General features: G+C 33.5%; 1 protein-coding gene across 1 annotated transcript in view; it reads left to right on the top strand.

Moving 5' to 3' along the window:
- Positions 1–637: 637 nt before the first annotated feature.
- LOC112128146 overlaps positions 638–19,603 on the top strand; it is a 70,086-nt gene continuing 51,120 nt past the window's right edge. The window contains exons 1-3 of the mRNA XM_024229952.1: positions 638–655; positions 763–929; positions 6,910–7,044. Of these exons, the coding sequence (XP_024085720.1) occupies positions 886–929; positions 6,910–7,044 (179 nt within the window). The 5' untranslated portion in view covers positions 638–655; positions 763–885. The remainder of the gene's footprint in view (positions 656–762; positions 930–6,909; positions 7,045–19,603) is intronic.

Raw genomic sequence — 19,603 nt, forward strand, 5'->3', positions numbered from 1 at the left:
AACCCTCGTCAAACACCATGGTGAATTTAAAAGTGAATCACAAGGTGAAAAATAAGGGTGAAAAGAACCCTCGTCAAACCCCGTGGTGAATTTAAAAAAGTTACATCACAAGGTAAAAAATAAGGGTGTAAACAACCCTCGTCAAACCCCATGGTGAATTTAAAAGTGAATCAAAAGTTAAAAATAAGAGTGGAAACAACCCTCGTCAGACTCCATGAGCTGGGGAGGTGTAGGGAGTAAAGTGGTAGTGACGTCACTAGGTAAAAAATAAGGGTTGAAACAACCCTCGTCAGACTCCATGAACAGGGAGGGTGGAGGGGGTAAAGTGGTAGTGACGTCAAAAGGTAAAAAATACGGTTGGAAAAAACACTCGTCAAACCCCATGGTCAATTCACCTCGTCAAACGCCATGAATAGGGAAGGTGGAGGGGGTAAAGTTGGACTTTGACCGTCTGCCCCAAGTGGCAACACATACTACTAATAGAGGTATCAGAATGATCAAAAATTCAGATCCATAACACTCCGGTGGTCGTGACTGGATTAATTTTATGTTAATTTAGACGAGATTCATCCATACTTGATTTCCATATCAAAATACGATTTACGTTTTATTCTAAACTTTTTTTATAACTGTAAATATTTATAAATTCTTGGAGGTGATGCACATTATACATTATAATAGATTGTTGAACATTAAATTCACGTTGCATTGCGGAGGGTTATAATTTATAGTGAGTATAAATAAACGATACTTTTGTTTTAGACTGTCGTCCAGTTGGAAGGAATCGTCAGGGCATGGTGTGTCTCATGGGCGTTGCACTCCGGAGGAACTTTCAATCACTTGGCTGATGGAGGTGTAATCGTGAACACATACAAAGTTAATCCCATGCAGAAGAAGATTACAGTAACTCTGCCCAGATATGGCTTTAGGTAGGTACGTCTAAATTAATTGTCAATGAATAGTTTTTCACCCAACAAAAAACTTTCTCGATCGGTTTTATATTTTTTCGGGTTGCCTTTCAACAACCTGTTTAGCAATAAGAGTAAACAGTTATTTTTATGTTTTCTTCCGAACTGTTTATTTACGAACGGTGACATTCTTTTTGCATAGCTGTACGTTCACACAATTTTTATTAAGAAAAACAGCTTTTTTCATTTTGGTTGTGGGAGATGAAAATCAAAGAACATTTTGTCACACAATTTTTGTTTTATATTTGCCGTTTCAGGCTCAATGGACATAATCAGCAAGAAGCGCCCAAAGTTTTACCCTAATCGCGGCAAATCGCCCGAAAAGAGCCAACTTCAAACGGGATTAAATTAACAAAGATACGGCATCCAAACTTATGCTTAAGTACGAGAAAGCTTAACTGTCTGTTTTCCTCTTGCGAAACCAAATCGTGTTTCTTTTAAAAACCTATTTTAATTAGGTATATTAGCTTTACTTATAGGGTGCCTCGTGATCAGACGTCTATACTTCAATATGTCAGTTTATATGTCAAACAAGTGTAAGATGTCCCTTAATAGAAAAAATGAGTGAGGGTGTGGTTTAATCTTTGTAAAAAGAATAAAAAATTCCTATTTTCAATTATATTCGGGATATATAAACCTTTCGGAACTTTTTCCCACAAAACCTCCCGTATCTCATAACATGTGAATGTTACTGTAAATTAGATTACATCTTTCAAAATTCAGATTCATCAGTTATTTTTATTGCGACCGTGAAATGAAACTATAAATTCATTACAAGTTTCCAAAGTTCTTATCTATTGTTTAAGTTAGTTATTTTTGCCTTCAAGATCTTCATTATGATGTTGAAACCTCTATGGAAAAATCGGCAAAGTCATACAAAATAAAAAGAAATATTCTTTAGTACAAATTTGAAAAAGAAAAAACAAGTTTATAACAATTTAAGGATCGAAATGTCCAACAATGGCGACGTAATTAATTTAATGTAATAAAATAATTTCATACAGAACAGCTTACTGTTCTAACACCACTTGGATAAATGTTGGATGCCTTTCAATATCTTTACAAATTTTTATCAATTAAATTATGTTAATTAATTTATTAGGTTTCCTGGTCCGCTTGCCCAAATAGATTAATTTCAGTTAATTAAGGCTTTTGGTTGAGATAAAAAAGTCAGTGTCACAAGCGGGATTCGATACGCCGCTGATACACCACTTGAGCTATCGTGACTTCGATCCACTCGGACACTAATTCCCCATCAAAACCCCACTTTTCGAATTTTAAAAATGGCAAATAGGAGGAAAATTTCAAGCTTTGATCGAAGAATTTTTTTTCATTGGTCACAACTTTTAATGTATAACGTGTAAAACTATTCCAAAATAAAAACCAAAAGACTTTATAATGCATTACCTGCACTCACATGCACTTAATCTCTCTTCTCTTGAGAGAAGAAAATTGCTTATTCATTGAGTAATCTGACGTCGATAAACTATTTATGAACTATTTTACTTAGGAAATCTTGATACATCATTCCGCGTAATAAAAAAATTTATGATTACAGTTCGAATCACTATTGTTGATTTTCAGTAAAATTTCAAAAAAATATTAAAATTTTATTCAATCTACAAATAAGGGGAAGATAATTTTGCAAATCACTTTTATATAAACATAGTTATTGCTTGTAGGGTTTAACTTAGATTTACGGATTTTAATTAAGTTGTGCGAGGGTAAGTCTCACTTGAATGATGTTACCAGCTAGCATAACCGAGGTCAGGATGTTTCCCTAATAGCAGGCAACTTTCCAACACGAGGAAAAGACGGGACATTTTGTAGGTGGTGTATTTCGTATTCTGGGTGAGCGGGAAGGCGAAGATAGATAAATCTCTTAGGGCGTAGGAAAAACCATCGCTTTGTACCACAAAATTATGCGCAGATTTATGCAGTGCCGTTTCTACGTTTGGGCGTTACAAGTGATCGGAAATATACGTAAAACGGTCTTACAATAATGTAACAAGAGGAATTTACTTCAACCCACGGGATCTGAGGATAACAATAGTAAACCAAACATGCCCACGGATGTTAAATCAAATTGAATTTACATTTTTTCAGAAAAGCTATAAATATTTCGAATGAATTTTAACTTGTTATCAATTTTTCGGTTTTTTCTCATATTTTGAGTTTACATTAACGTGAATCTATTATATTTAGTCGTCTATTGGCCAAATTACTTCTTGCAATTAATTAATCTTTTTATGTTAGGTTTTGGTTGAAATGAAAAAGTTAATGTCACGAGCGGGATTCGAACTCACGTCCTTCGCCTCAATACGCCGCTGCTCTAACAACTTGAGCTATTAGAGAGCTTGTTAGAGCAGCGGCGTATTGAGGCGAAGGACGTGGTTCGAATCCCGCTCGTGACACTAACTTTTTCATTTCAACCGAAACCTTACATAAAAAGATTAATTAATTGAATTAACATGAATATTTTACTGTATTATTCCACAACTAAATTTTTAATTTTCTTCTGAATTCTTGCAATTTAGTACACTACTTTATGTCTTGAATCAGCTTGATTAAAACAAGAGTAAACAAACAACTATAGTCATGGCCGAATATCAAATCCTACGTCTAATTTCATCTATGGTACCAATAAATATTTTTTTAACATGAACCTTTCTCGTTTCGAACCGTTTTGTTTTGGCCGTTCACAGGCATTCATCTTTTCATCGGTGATTCGGGCCTATCGGAAGGTCGAATTAGAAGATTATTAGTTAAAATCATATTTATTTTTTATGAAACTTAATAATTTTAAGAAGACTGAAATGAAACCGATATCAGGGAAATATTATTTTTAAACAAAATTCTAATTATGCTTAAAATTTCAAAGAAGTGGAGCAAAACTAATAGCACAGATATTTAATACAACACAATAAAGTGAAAGTAATCTAATTAAATTCAAAGGGTGCATCCGTCTGGCTAAATTCATTGGACGGTCAACAAGTTCATACACTTGCGAATTATTTATTGTTTCACATTAATATTGTAAAAAAGTAATCTGTTCAGCTAATTCATGCGTGAAAAACAAAAATGTATACATTTAGTAAATATATAATCAAACAATAAAATCAATCACAAACCATCATTTATCAAAACAAAGGAATTACGATAGTTAAACCCTACAATAACATTTGAAACCAAAATCACTATGGTCAAGCTAATAAATTTGATATGAGAGAAGAATCTTCATTTAGTTAAGGAATTCTAAACTGTAAAGGTGAAAGGCTTTTAGGGAAGTAGTTTATATGCTTTATTTAAAAAATGTAATTTTGATAAGACACACCACCTGAACGTTTTGTTAACAAAGGTACAAAAATAGCTTTCATTTTCATATAACAGAATGTACAATTGAAAAAGTAAATAATGCTTATACAAAACAGAATACGAAAACTGTGGAGTCCCACAGGGGACAGTGTTAGGACAATTGCTTTTCATTGTATACATGAATAATATTTTTGCTTTAGTTATTAATGGCTCGCCTTTTTGTTTTGCCGATGATATGGCATTTATTTTTACTAGCAATTGCTTTATTAATTTATTAAATATTGTTTCGAATAGTTTTAAAATAATTAAAGAAAGGAGGAATACTAATTTATTATCAATCTGTATATATAAAACCTCTCTGATGTCTTTTGCAGTGGTTTGCGACTACAATCAGCTACATTTTTTCAAATCTCACTCTTAACAAAAATGAATGTAAATCAGATGTTGGAAATTGTGAGTGTCCAGTACTAACGTTTACTACATGTAAATATTTATGAATTTTGTCCGAGTGCAATATTAAATTTAAAATGCCTGTAGAAACTCCAATTGTACCAAATGTAAATTATTTTATAAATTCAAAATATTGGTAAATATTCTTGAACCTCACACTCTAAAAACTGTGTATTTTGCATTATGTGAATCATTATTTCAATATGGTGTGATAGTATGAGGCAATACCAGTAAAAAAACTATTACATAAGGTTTGTGTTGCTCAAAAGATTGTTATTAAAATTGTCACGAGCCCATTATACAAAATTTTGTGTGCATTCAAGATTTCGTTCTGAAGAAGTGTTCAATGTGTGTGTTTAATGTAAAAAACTTTTTGTGTTTGGCGCATGCATTCATACGTTTAAATTTAAAGCACATAGCTATAATTTACACGTTTATCCTACTCTATCTCAAATCAAAAATTGACTTACCTAAAATTAATTCTGGACTTTTGCCAAGCTTCTTTGTTAGTTTAAAAACTGACCTTCATTTTAAATTCAATTTTTATGATTTTAGTAATTTAATAAATTTAAAAATTATTTAATAAAACATTTCATTTGTAATATTTAAAGTTTTTCTCATTTTGTTACAATATGTAAAAATTTATGTTGTTCTAATCATCAGTTTGTAGAAGTGTGAACTATAAATTATTATCTGCTCATATCATGATCTCAGGTAAAAGTACTGTTTTGCTTAACAAAACGTAATTCTAACATACTCCAACCTTCTGTACTAGAATGTTCTTATAAAGGGTGGGCATAAGAAACACTTATTTTTGTTAACTTTTTTCTCTTTTCTTATTCTCTAAATAACAATATTACATGTGTTTGTAACAATATAAATCAAGATGGATAACTTACAGATGAAGTGTACAAGATTTTATCTATCGACGAAAAATGGTGGGAGTTGTGCTCTTCTGCAAAGTCATTTAATTAGATTCACCTGGCCTTTGCCGGAAATTAATTTTCAAGCTTTCATAGTTTGTGCGTCGGTAAATAGCAAAGGAAAGAGCTCTTCGTTGAAAACAGCTTGTTTCGTACCTGATTTGTGAATTTATTTAACATCTTGAAATCGACGTAATTCCATTTATTCTTTGACATAAAACAAACAGGAATAGAAGGTACACATTGTTGTTTGAAATGAAGCGTAAAATAAATCGTCATGTTATTCTTAAAGCGGATTATTGTCAGTCCTGTTTATTCCACATCTCATCGTAGTTAAATATTGTTAAATCAACATAAAAGATAAACAGTAAAATGCAAAAAAAATGTTTTCATCATCTTCACTGAGTCATAACTTTGATATAATCGAACATAGCCGGGAGTAAGAGAGAAAGAAGTTGAGTGTGCATGCAAGGTCAGAATATTTGCTGCTTGCTGCGTTGGTTTAGTCTAACGGCAGTGCCGTGAAAGTAATGTACGATTACGTATTGTAAGGTAATATATTGTTATGATACAAGAAATGAATTGTAATAACGAGACTGACGAATGGACATATAGCCAGACAGTTAAGGATAGAGAGAGTGAAAAAGTTGGTAAATGAGAAACCTAGTTAAGTGCGAACTATGTGAAATAGTGCATCGAAGGGTTGGCGAGTGCAGGTGTCTGTGGTGTGTTTTTCTCTTTTGTGAAAGTACTTATTAACAAAAGGTGTTTTTTTTAATGCATGCTCCCTTAATTATAGCACATGTAGGATGCTGATTAATAATTTACTATACGATAGTTAAAAACAAATAGAACATGAATCAACAGTAACCAAACTCCATTACGAAACACAAAAAACACTTTTCAATACGTGAAAGAAAGTAATAAAACAAAAATGTCATTCATTAATTTCACAAAACACGGCAGTACCTCCAGTCTGAGAAAAACATACTTTGCCGGAGGTCATTTTAACCCTTGAGCAGCAAAAGAAATTTGGTGAGTGTGTGCGAGTATTTTTGATGAAATAAAAAAAAATAAAGATAAGAATAAAAAAAAATTAGTCGTGCAGTAACAATATACAAACGAAAAATATAACAACCACTTATAAATCAAGCATGAACTTTTCGGTTTACATTAATTATACGGGAAGAACACTTAATTAAGTGATAATTAGTGATATTCCTTCTAAACTTATTCAACGTTGTGTTTTTCAGTTATCCAGACTGGTTGAGAACTGGGATTCAAATCCAAGTTGAGAACAAGGCCCAGGAGAACGATACGGTTTTAGTTATCGTGCTCTTCAGAGACTTGGCACAGTTCTACCCTAAACACTTCTCTCAGAAATTAACGTAAGTACAAACATTTACTTAAAAACTGTGTCGCTAATTAGCGGTTACAAATTACTGAAAAGCTATTACTGTTCTGTATATAATCCGAAGCAAATTATATATTTTTATATTTGAAATTAAACTTGTAATCCATATACCGATAAAACCGAAAAATTTGCAATGTAAAAAATTGGATGATGATATTGATTTGTGCAAAAAAGCGACTAGATTAACATTAATTAACTTAACATTGGTTGTGGAAAGGAGCAAAGCGTGAAACGACATTTAATCAACATTAAAGAGGTTTTCGGCTAAGGTTGAATTAAGCTATCATTGGAACCACTTGTCTATCTCCGTTGTGGAATACTTGAACTTCTGCGATTTTAGAACTTTCTTCATCAAGTCCACCACCCCCGCACTTAGATCACTTTATAGACGAGGAAAGGAAACAGTTTATTTTTCACCTTCCCCTTAGGGGAAAAGGGGAGAGGAACGTTTTCACTACCGAGGTTAGAGGTTAAAACTTACTTGCCGATTTTAACAATTATATCAACCAAGAAGTTTCGGTGGTTAACATAGTAGTCATTTTGATCGAATATTGAACTGACTGTACGGATAACAGTTGACTACTGCACCAATTATTTTATTTATTTTTTTTTTTTACGAGGGTTCGCAACAGCAGAGGTCGTATAAACCCTCAGGGTGCCGGTGTTTTTGAAAAAAGCCCATTTGTATGCCGGGTTCGAATGCAGGGCCTCTGGATTCGAACCCGGGACCTTACAGTGATGAGCGCCGTGTCAAGGCCTAAACCGTTGCGGCCAACGACGCCCCCACACGCACCAATTATCAAAACCCTACTATCTAGAAAAATATGGTGCTATATTATTTTTTTACATTATTTGACAGTTAATTTAGCTTGTTTCGAAAAGTTCTGTGAAAAATAAATACATTTTAATTTTTCTTTATTTTTCACCGCCTAACAAATCTAGATTTTATTTATCTAGATAAATTAACGAAAACGAAATTACTGTTTAAGCTTGCGTGGCTTTGAAGGCATTTTGTGTTGAATAGTAACACACAAAGTTATGATTATTGGGATATCGTGAGTTGAGTTGTGGTGTGACGTAAGGTTTAGAAAAACCTTTCTTCATCGTGCCAACGTTTCGATCTTTATTGAGATCATCATCAGCGCCTTGGATTTATAAACATTGTTTAAATTATTATTCGGACATCGTAACATTTCTGCTAAAAATCATTGACTAATAACTGTCACTAATAACTACACATTGTTGAAATTATACAAATACATTTAAGATGTGAAAAATGATTTTATACAATGGTAGACATTTTAGATTCAATCACAGTATTTGCACTCACTCAAAGTGTTTGTTTTTGTGTAGATGTGCCGCTACTGTGTACACTCTTAGTGCCAGTGAGATATTATTGGGTTTTTTTTTTAGTGGGGAAGGATGTAGGGATAGAAAGAAATTTTTATATGAGGAGACGGCTTTGTTGAGGTGAAAAGAGCCGACAATTGGAAAAAATCGGTAATGGCTCGGCCTGATTATCTTTTCAGGATTATAAAGACGGGGATAAATAATAAAAGGATAGCCAAATTTTTGGAGAATTGGACTTTGTAGAAACGGTTGATGTGTGAAATGTGATGATTGTTTTATATTTATAATATATGTTTTGAGTGATGTGATGATATATGTATGTTATCGATATTGAATTTGATTGATGATATTAGAGTATCTGCGACTGAGTTTACATGTGTCTGTTCTGTAATTGATGCTGTGTTTATCTATGCTGATGTAAACCATTTCTAAAAAGTTACGTTTGTGTTTGTTTTGTTCTGTTTGTAATAATTTTGGATTGTTGAAGTCTAAATTGTGTTTGCGTTCAAAATGTGGGTAGACAGTGCTGTAGGATTTTGTTTGGGTTTTTTGCAATCATAGATATGTTGCTTTACTCTCTTAACCAGATATTGGGATGTAATACCGATGTAAGTTGCCGGAGAAATTAAACATTTGATTTTGTAAATTACGTCAGATTTATTTGTTACTGGTGTGGGATCTTTAATTTTGGAAAAAAGTGCGTGAGTTGTTTTATAAAATTCAAAACTTAAAAAAAAACTATAAAACAATAACCACATTTTTTCCAAAATATATATGGTAATAATGTAAAAAATATATGATATATAAAAATAAAACATCAATACGGCATTGACCCTCTCAAAAGACACCCAAGAATGACACATCTACAAAGAAAACAAACACTTTTTGTGAGTACAAATACGATGATATGATTGAATCTACAATTTCTAGGATTGTATAAATTCATTTTTTTTGGGGGGGGAAGTAGGGATAAAAATCCATTTTTCTATGAGGAAAATCTTACGTCACACCAGACAGCATCTCACGATCTCCAAATAATCATTAATTAACGGTCAGTTTACCGTAAAATTCATTTTGTGTGAAATGGCTCTTTTCCTAAGATAAAATACAACTCTTATCTGTTGTTTGTATTGTATATTGATAACTTTCTATTTCCCCTCATATCGCCGTTTGTCACAAATCGAAAAAAACTCTAAGAACGGTCAAGTCTGATATTGACAGCACATTCGCCCAATAAGTACATGAGCCACCATCTCCCTTTCCGAGCCCAATAAAACTTTTAATGAAAAAAAGATCGATTACCTTCTCACTCCGCACAAAGGTCATTACGGTCCGAAATATTTATGACTCTGAATTACATAATGAACAATCAGTACTCGCTGTTTTAAGTTACTGCTGTCATTTTAAATTTGTTTTTGGTAACTGCGCTTTTTCATAACGAGTGGATGGTTACTGCGTCGGTCACGATCTCGTTCTCCATCATTAATTAACGGTCACTAGACACCACACATTTATAGCATACATTTTCATCTTTTGTTTTCTAAAATTTCACTAGTAAAAAATGTATAATTCAAATAAATACAGAATTGATGTACCATTGGATATTCTGTTATAAATTGTGATGTGCATTTGACTATGTAGTGACATTTGCGTACTAACATGTAAGCCAGTTTTTTAATCGTTTCTGCATTTTATTTTTTTTTGTATTTATTTATTTTTTGACGAAGCAGGACGTAGATCGTTGTGCTATTAGGAAACTGTTTTTTTTTTACATGACAGATTATATTGTCAAGTTTTTTATGAATTCCACTATTTTTCTGCAACTTAACTGCAAAGTTTAAACTGTTGGCAAAGCATTATATATGGTTCTGCTTAGGAAGGGAAATAAGCTTAAAATAAGTACAAGAACCATTATCTGTGATAAAAGACTCGTTTTGAAATATTAAATGTCATGATCTCTCTCTCTCTCTCACTCTCTCTCTCTCTCTCTCTCTCTCTCTCTCTCCCTCTCTCTCCCTCTCTCTCTCNCTCCCTCTCTCTCTCTCTCTCTCTCTCTCTCTCTTGGACTATACTTTCTATGGACTAGACAAAAACTGGTAATAAACAAAATTTGATGTTAGTAGAATCCTATTTTTTGCAAGACCGTTCTGAGACTAATTTAAACTTGAAATGTAATAGTGTCTTTATCCTTGCCACCGCCACCGAGGGATTTTAGATGGAAATTAACTTTTGGTGAAGCCAGAATTTATATTGCTTATATTTTATTTCGGACGTCTAGTTTTAGAAACACTAGAAAACGGTTTTTTCTTTAAATGGTACTCCAAGAAATATTCGACACTCTTAGGAATCAAAGCTCCCTTATTCCTTATCCGGTGATGACACCGGCCATTTGGTCCGTGAAAGCGAAAAAAGATATCGATGTTTGAACGGGAAATCGATTCGCCAGTCGTTAGACGCGGCCATTCTCTATGCTTAATGCCGTCACATCAACAAGAGCGGACATAAAAGGCAAGCTACCGATTCTGTGCCAGAATCGCAATGCCCGCCGAGGCAATATTTCGCCCTTCAGAACCCAATGTCGCCCAAAATCCTTTTATAGACTGAAACCTTAATTTTACCTCGCTCGAGACATAACACTTCCAATTTTTCTCACGTATGAACCACATTCGGACGGATTTGGATCTAATGTCGGATCTTTTTATATTATACAGGGTCAAAAGTATAGAATGTCCCAGTCACAAATAAACATGCCGGACAAAGAAATCACAAAATATAATATATGTGAAATTGAATTGATGTTGTATTGGATCTTCTTAATTTAAACGTAAATAAAGAAGACTAATTGGGTTTCACCAAGCTTTCGGCGAATGTTCCGCCATCTTCAGGGCCTAATTTATTAAAAACAAAATTTACATGAACAGAGTTACATAACACATTTTATATCAATATATTAGAAAATACAATTACGTAATTAACCCTATATTAATATTAACTAATAATAGGAAAATTAAATTTATTGCCCATGTTTGCTGTTTTTTTGAAGTGAAGGAGAAAATGAATCTATATACTAAAAACAAAAAACAGTCTTTCTTAAAGTCTAGTGACACTCATTCGTCCATCCTTTGGTTTCATTTTTTTCATAAGTTAACACTCAATCTCAGGTACATGTATTTCTTTATCACAGATACGTTATATATATATANACATATATATATATGTACAACTTTTTAACTGTTTTTTCATTTATAATTATAATTTACCTAGCTACAACTATGTACAAGGATTCGAAGAAAATTGAGACACACATCGGACGGTTATAACACGGTAATCCCTGTTATCAGTCCCGGTGTGATTAGACACACCAACGTCACTTTGCGCTTTATTTCGATTCATGAACAGTTGAAGGATTTCCTAATATGCCATGATGGAGCCTAGTCGATCCATCTGTAAATTACAAGTGTTTTCCGTAACATGAACAAAGAGTGAAATTGAACTGTTAAAGTTTTGTTCTTGTATCTGACAAATCTAAAGAGCTAGGATAAGACAAGCAGAATATTATCGGGACGACCAAACAACGAATATATGCCATGTAAATTGTCTAATGGTATAGCATTAAACATTATTGCAGTTCAATAATGTATATTTTTATGATAATTTATTTGCAACCTTTATATATGAATACTTTCAATACTTGTTACTTGTAACAAAGATTCGCTTATACATATAGTGGACGCCACTTATAAGACTCATGGCTATAAGGTTCAGTCGGCTATAAGACTCAGAATCACCAGTGAAAAAAACTCGGTTATAAGACTCACCACTTCGGATGTAAGACTTAGTGTTTTCCGCCGTTTTGCATGCCCTCAACCTGGTCTCCATTGAAATACGTGTATATGCCCTTGAATATCAAAAGCTCCATAGCCTTGGAATCTCAGTCAACTACATCTTCAAATTCGATTATGAAGGTTAACGACTTCGCGAAGAAAATCATCAATATCGAGGCTTTACACCTGGCCAACGAATCATGAAATAATGTTAGTGATGTGACTGCTTTCTGCACGGAGGTTTTGTCAAAATGATGAAGAGTGGAGAAGAAGGAAGATAGCTGCCATATTGAGACGCAAGAAGACCTTACTGTGAGAAAATATGAGAATTGGATATTGACTGATATGTTCAAACCTAAGAAGCGTATAATGAGGACCAAAACTGCCAGTCCGTCATGAACAAAGTCAGCAGCAGCAGCACATTCGATTCCTACGAACGATGACGATGTTGACGAGGAGGAGGCCGATGAAGTCGAAGTTCCACCTTCAAACTCAAAGGTTCTAAGAGCTATAGGGGTGTTGAGGAGAGATCTCCAGCACGACGGTACCAATTTTCAAAAGCACCTCGTTTATGAGAAGTACATTATTGAAATGATTATTCATAAATCGTGAGATGCGTTCTGGTGTGATGTAGGTTTCAGAAAAACATTTTCTTTATCGTACCGACGTTTCGATCTTTATTGAGATTATCTTCAGGGCCTGGGATTTACAAACATTGATTAAATTTAACAAATACCTGTAGGATGTGGAAAAAGTGAATTTATACAATGCAAAAATATTTTTTATATTCAATCAAAGTATTTCTACTCACTCAAAGTGTTTCTTTTCTGTGTACATGTGTCATTATTGTGTGTCGAGTTGAGAGTGCCAATGAGATATTGATGTTTTATGTTTATATCGGTTGGATTTTGAAGGGGTGGGGAAAAATTCGGGATAGAAAGAAATTTTTATATGCGGCTTTGTTCAACCTATTTTAATGTCATCAGCAGAGAGAAATGTGTTTAATTTATGTCATAGGCTGTGAATGAATGGCATGGATATGTATATTGGTTTGTTTGTATTTGATAGATTTGATGTAGTATTACTAGAAATAGTGGATGGTGTTTGTGTTGAGTTGGAGTTGTTGATTATTCTGCTAATTATGTGTTTAGGGTAGAGATTGTTATGGAAGATCTGTTTGTATATCTTTATGTTCTTGTGGTGAAAAGATCCATGGCGTAGGGAAAGAAGATTCATGGTAAAGGGTTCTACAGAAAATAATGACTTTGTATGAGGACAAATGTTTTGATTGAATCTAAAAATTCTAGCATTGTATAAATTCATGTGTTCACATCCTCCATGCATCTGTATAATTTAAACAATGTTTATAAATCCCATGCACTGAAGAACATCTCAATAAAGTTCGAAAAGTTGGCACAATAAAAAACCTACGTCACACCAGACCGCACCTCACGATGTCCAACTAATCTTTTATTTATATTTCAATCTTTCTTGCTCATTCTCATTCTCTCTCTTTGATGATCTTTTTCTTTGACATAGTCTTTTCTTGACTTAACATTTTCTAAACTATCAATCCTAATTATTTTTGTATGTTTGTGCTGTACAAACATTTTTTTACCGATATGGTACCAATATTTTACCTCCTCTCACTTTTATTACAGGTCATAAATTTTTAACATAAAAATAAATGAATTTATATGTTTTAAAATTTTGAGTTCAAAATGGCTTAAATCCCTTAATCTTAAATATATATGTTTGGAAATAATGTAATTAGTAAGAGAATTTTTTTTTATATTTATCATAGTTGAATCTATAATAAACTTTTAAAAAAACGACAATAAAAGGATTTGAAAGAATTTTTACAAACATTAAAATGTAATTGAAGCTGTTTATTTAATTTAATGCCCATATATTTAATACATATTTAAAATTTATTTAAAGATATTTGTTTTGTCAGGGCACCTAATGTGATTGTTCCCGTGGGGATGAGGATATGGAATGTCGTATGTGTGTGTGCATCCATAAATCTCGAGTAAGCTGATATGGACGTGATGGTAGCGTGAGCAAATGCATCGGTTCAAAGACGTTATGGGGTACTCGGAAATTTATAGACAGTCGTGATCGGATAGGCATAGAGAAGAGGAAGTGAATATAAATAGGATCTTAATGTCTTAAATGTATATTATTAAAGTCGGCATCTATCCCTTTCATTCCACGATTCAGCATGGTTATAGAGTTATTGACATAATTTCCTAAAGAGTTAGAAAACAAATTGTATTTTTTGGGGTCTCTATGCAGACGATCTGGATTGTACAATTTTGACTCGTTCTTTGCACAATGCACAGAATAACTAATAACTTGTCGCGGTATTGCAAAGGAAATGATCCCACTGTGAACATTGATAAAACCGAGAAATTAGTTTTCCATAAGGGTAGGCAAAAGAAGATTAAAATCCTTCATTTTAGCAGTTCCATTATAGAGTATGTAACAACCACGTTTGCCCATATGAGAAGTTCTGCCTTGCTTGTGATACCTTTATTTCAAAACCAAATTTGACATCTGCCATTATAAGAAAAAATCTAGTTACTGCTCTATCCAATTTTTGGGTCACTAAATAAAGATTATTTGGTGCATTAATTAAATGAGACAATTCGTCAGTAATCGTCAAGAAATCAAAGGTTTTGGCCATCGTCAACTCTAATTTATTTTGTGAGATTGAGCCGAACTTAAAGAATATTAAATTATCATTATTTAAAAGTGCTATGTAATTTTGGCTGCTAATATCACCACTGCACGTACATATATTAGAGAAAATCTGCCTTCAAATTTGACTGCAGAAATTAATAATAGAACGGTCCCTTACAGTTGGACAATTTATAGTTCATCGACAGTTCACTTTATGCAGTTTAAAAAATATTTGAAATAACATGAGATATAATTATAGTAAGTAACATGTAATTGCTGAGGACAAAATAACAAAAAATCGCGACGTGTAAATTAAATAACAAATTAAATTAAATGTTACAGTTAATTAAGGGTTTTAGTTGAGATAAAAAAGTCAATGGCATGAGCGGGATTCGAACCCACGATCTACGCCTAGATACGCCGCTGCTCTACCACTTGAGCTATCGTGACCACCATCCACTCGGACACTAACTTCCCATCTCAACCCCACCTTTTGAATTTTCCCTCGTTTTTGCCATTTTTCAAATGCCGTGAAATCGGATTGGATTCTCGACGACAAATGAAATGGCCACGGAGAGCTTTACTGAAGTGTACTTCAATTTAATAATTAAATTCACTAATTTCGTGGTCCGCTTGACTAATTAATACATTACAATTAATTAAGTTTTTAGTTGAGATGAAAAAAAGTTAATGGCACGAGCGGGATTCGAACCCACGATCTTCGGCTAGATACGCCGCTGCTCTACCACTTGAGCTATCGTGACCTTGATCCACTCGGACATCAGCTCAGTTCATGAATTATTTAGTAGATTACAAATTTAATATATATTTGTTTCCGAGAACTACACAGTGGAATTATTTGCATCGCTGTAACACGATCGTACATATCAATATTTATAACGTGAATTGTGTGAATAAATTCTTTTGTTAAAGATGTTATTAATAAAATTGTAAAGTTCTATTTTGTTAAGAAAAATTATTACTTATTCAACTAATTAAGGTTTTAGTTGGGATAAAAAATCAGGGTGACGAGCGGGATTCGAACCCACGACCTTCGGCTTGATACACCGCTACTCTACCATTTGAGAGGTGGGATTGAGATGGGAAGTTAGTGTCCGAGTGGTTCGAGGTCACGATAGCTCAAGTGTTAGAGCAGCGGCGTACATAACCGATGATCGTGGGTTCGAATCCCGCTCGTGCCATTGACTTTTTTATCTCAACTAAAAACCTTAATTAATTGTAATATATTAATTGTTCAAGCGGACCACGATATTAGTGAATTTAATTAAATTAAATCTTTTAAAATTTGAGCAGTGATGCCTGCACGACCACTAGTGATAAAAGTAAGGATTACTCACGGTTTCAGCTGGTTGGCCTGGAGAATATCCAACAAAGTCTAGTGAAAGGCATGGCGGATTCCAGATGGAGGTATTTTCTAAATAGCTCATTAATTCATGTGGCAGATTAGCCTTACCCATTATGAAATTTAAAAACAACTAGTCGACTAGACGTAAAATGAGACGAAAACCTGTGTGAAAATGGGGAAAAAATAGAGGAAACGTTCCTGCTTTGTGAAGCTAACGGCCGAGCCTGTACACGTGTTCTCCACTATACAACTGAAGGAAAAACAAAATAATGCAAACAAAAACAAATGTGTGGTGTTTAGTGACCGTTAGGTAATGATTATTTGGAGATCGTGAGGTGCGGTCTGGTGTGACGTAGGTTTGAGAAAAACATTTTCTTCATCGTGCCAACGTTTCGATCTTTATTGAGATCATCTTCAGGCCTCAAAGTATTTTTTTCCGTTTAGATGTGTCATTCTTGTGTACCGTGTTGGGCACTCTCAAATGACACATCTACACGGAAAAAAAAACATTTTGAGCCCTGAAGATGATCTCAATAATGATCGAAACGTTGGCATGATAAAGAAAATGTTTTTTTAAAACCGACGTCACACCAGACCGCACCTCACGATCTCCAAATAATAAAAAACAAAGTTAATAATATGATTACAAGATCCGAACAAATAATTGGTATTTAATGGTTTGACTACAACAACTAGCATTTTGGGATCGTTATTTAAATCAAATATTTACCTTCACATTACCTCTTTTTTAATGAAATGAAATTTCCCTTATATCTGACTTTTCCTATTTGCTTAAATTACAAACAGCTGTAGTAGCGGAGGGTGAAATATTTGATCATGTAATAGTTAACTAAACCCGTTTCCCTAGTAATATCTTAGTGAAACCCGTGGAATATGGGAGAATTTGCATAAAATTACTCTCAGAAAGGTATTATGACCAACAGGGAGGATACAGTAGCGGTGTTTAAGTCATTCCTACAGCGGGCGTTTTAACTAAGTTCCGCACAGGCCAGTGTAAAATTATCTCCGTCAATTTGTTGTACTGATGTTTTTATAACGAAGAAAACGTCTCACGTCGCGGTTTCACCCACAGCAATTTGCGAACGGTTAGTTTCGAATTTTGAACCCCATATTCACAGATTAATGTCACTTACGTCAAAATTTGCTCAACTTTTGCCCCAAGGGGGGAATATTTATCGAATTGCGACATGGCAGCTCAGGCTGTCTCTCCTGAATTGAAACGTAACATTTCCGGCAAGAACGCCTACAGACTGATAAACGTTCCCACGGGTTTCTCGATTTTAGGACTGTCGTTCACGGAGGAAAACATTCGCGTAGTTGCCTTCACAATTTTGTAAACAAATTATATATATGTTTGAATAGTAGTAAATTGGTAGTAGTACATATACAAATATGTAGTACAAATAGTATAGTTAGTAATATATATTTTTAATACCTTGTTTAGATAGGCAACTAAACTTACACTAAATTTGAAATTTCATTGTTTTTGCCCATAGTGGAGAGATTAAACCCTTATTCTTCATAGGTCAGCTTTTAAAAACGAATTTGCGCGTCTTTCCAATATACTGAACTTGGTTTAATAATTGTAATAAAAACACTTTTATGAGTTTGAACGTTTATAATTAGTTTAAAAAACGTACTTGAAATTTGATTTTAAATGCGTTAGGAATACTATATTTATACGTGTTCGTATAATTGCATATTCGTATCTGACTTCCACCTAGTAAAACAAAAAACAGTAAAGGTTGTGTCTGTTCATAAAAAAGGTAACAGGCATGATATGACTGATTACAGCCCTACAGTCCTGTTATCTATTTTTAATAAAGTCAATGAAAAATTAATAGGCTTCCCTGAGAAAGTAATTGGTTCAAAAATGATCTACGGCCTTTGACCTCGTCAATCATGGCTTATTAATTATTAAATTTGAATATTTTGGTGTACGTGTTTTTCCTGGATTGATTTAGGTCATACCTTTTTGGACGCTATCAAAAAGTATTTGTAAATAGGCATTCCTCTACCACAATTCCCATTATTACGGGGATCATTTCTGGGGCCTCTTTTACTTAACGTTTTCATCAATGAATTGGTCAGTTGTGTTAAGGTTGGATCTTCGTTTCTATTTTGGGATGATGCCCCTATCATTACAGTCGTTTGAACTCCGACTGTACTTAGTTTAAATATAAATGAGTGGTTACATTAAACAAAAAGTTGGATGCATCACTATGGATTGAAAATCAACATGAAAAAAGGTTTTTGTGAACTTCGACTTTGATAAAATTGACCACCTATCTCTAAATATTTGGAGTCTGGAATTGTCTTGGGCCGGCTCAGTAAGTATGTTGGGGCGGAATATTGATTCCTCCTTGATATAAGAAACTCATACAAATGAACTCATACCAAAATTAAACAAGGTTGTTTTTTCAACGTGGATACTGGCTAATTCCACGAGACGACAAATTCATAAAATGTTGTACACAAAAAATTTTGAATCATTGCTCTAGTATGGTCTAGTTTTTTTTTTTTAGGGAAATAGCCCTGCCGCTTTAGAACAACAAAAAATTGTTCCCATTTAGAACAACGTATGCAGTATGAATACAACGCTCTTGCCGTCAGATTTTTGTAAATAACAAAATAATGACCGTAACCTTCCTATTCATTTATAGAATTGGCATTTTCATGTTGTTGTTTTTTTAATCAAATACTTTTCCCAACTAATTTAAAAATTCATTCTTATAATACTCGCTCGAAGAATGATTTATGGTCAGGTCATAATAATAGTCGATGGTCTAACAAATGTGTTTCCCACATGAGAACTTAATTTTCAATGCTGACCACTAGTATCAACACGTATAATATTTTGTCCAGTGGGGGCTTTGAAGATACATTTACAGGGAAAAACGTATTACGATCTTAATAATTGTTTTGTTCTTCAAGGCCATGATACCTTATTGTGTTAATTTGATAATTATTCTTAAGTCTAATTTTGTTAATTTATTTGTAAATCGACCTGTCTAAATGCACTGTATATTACGACAATAAATTAGTCTATTATAATATATGCCTACAATAATTACGTCATATTGAGTGCTAACCTTTTTACAAAGATCATTATTTGTGATAATAACACATAAATGTAAACATCATTAAAATCATCTTTAAATTGTTAAAATCATCATACATTTGTGGTGTTCAGTGACAGTTAATTAATGATATTTTAGAGATCGTGAGATGCGGTCTAGTGTGATGTTCGTTTTGAAAAATATTTTCTTTAAGGTGCCAACGTTTCG

This window comes from Cimex lectularius, unplaced genomic scaffold, assembly GCF_000648675.2.
Source record: "Cimex lectularius strain Harlan isolate CLEC.00 unplaced genomic scaffold, Clec_2.1 scaffold496, whole genome shotgun sequence".
In the NCBI taxonomy this organism is placed as follows: Eukaryota; Metazoa; Arthropoda; class Insecta; order Hemiptera; family Cimicidae; genus Cimex; species Cimex lectularius.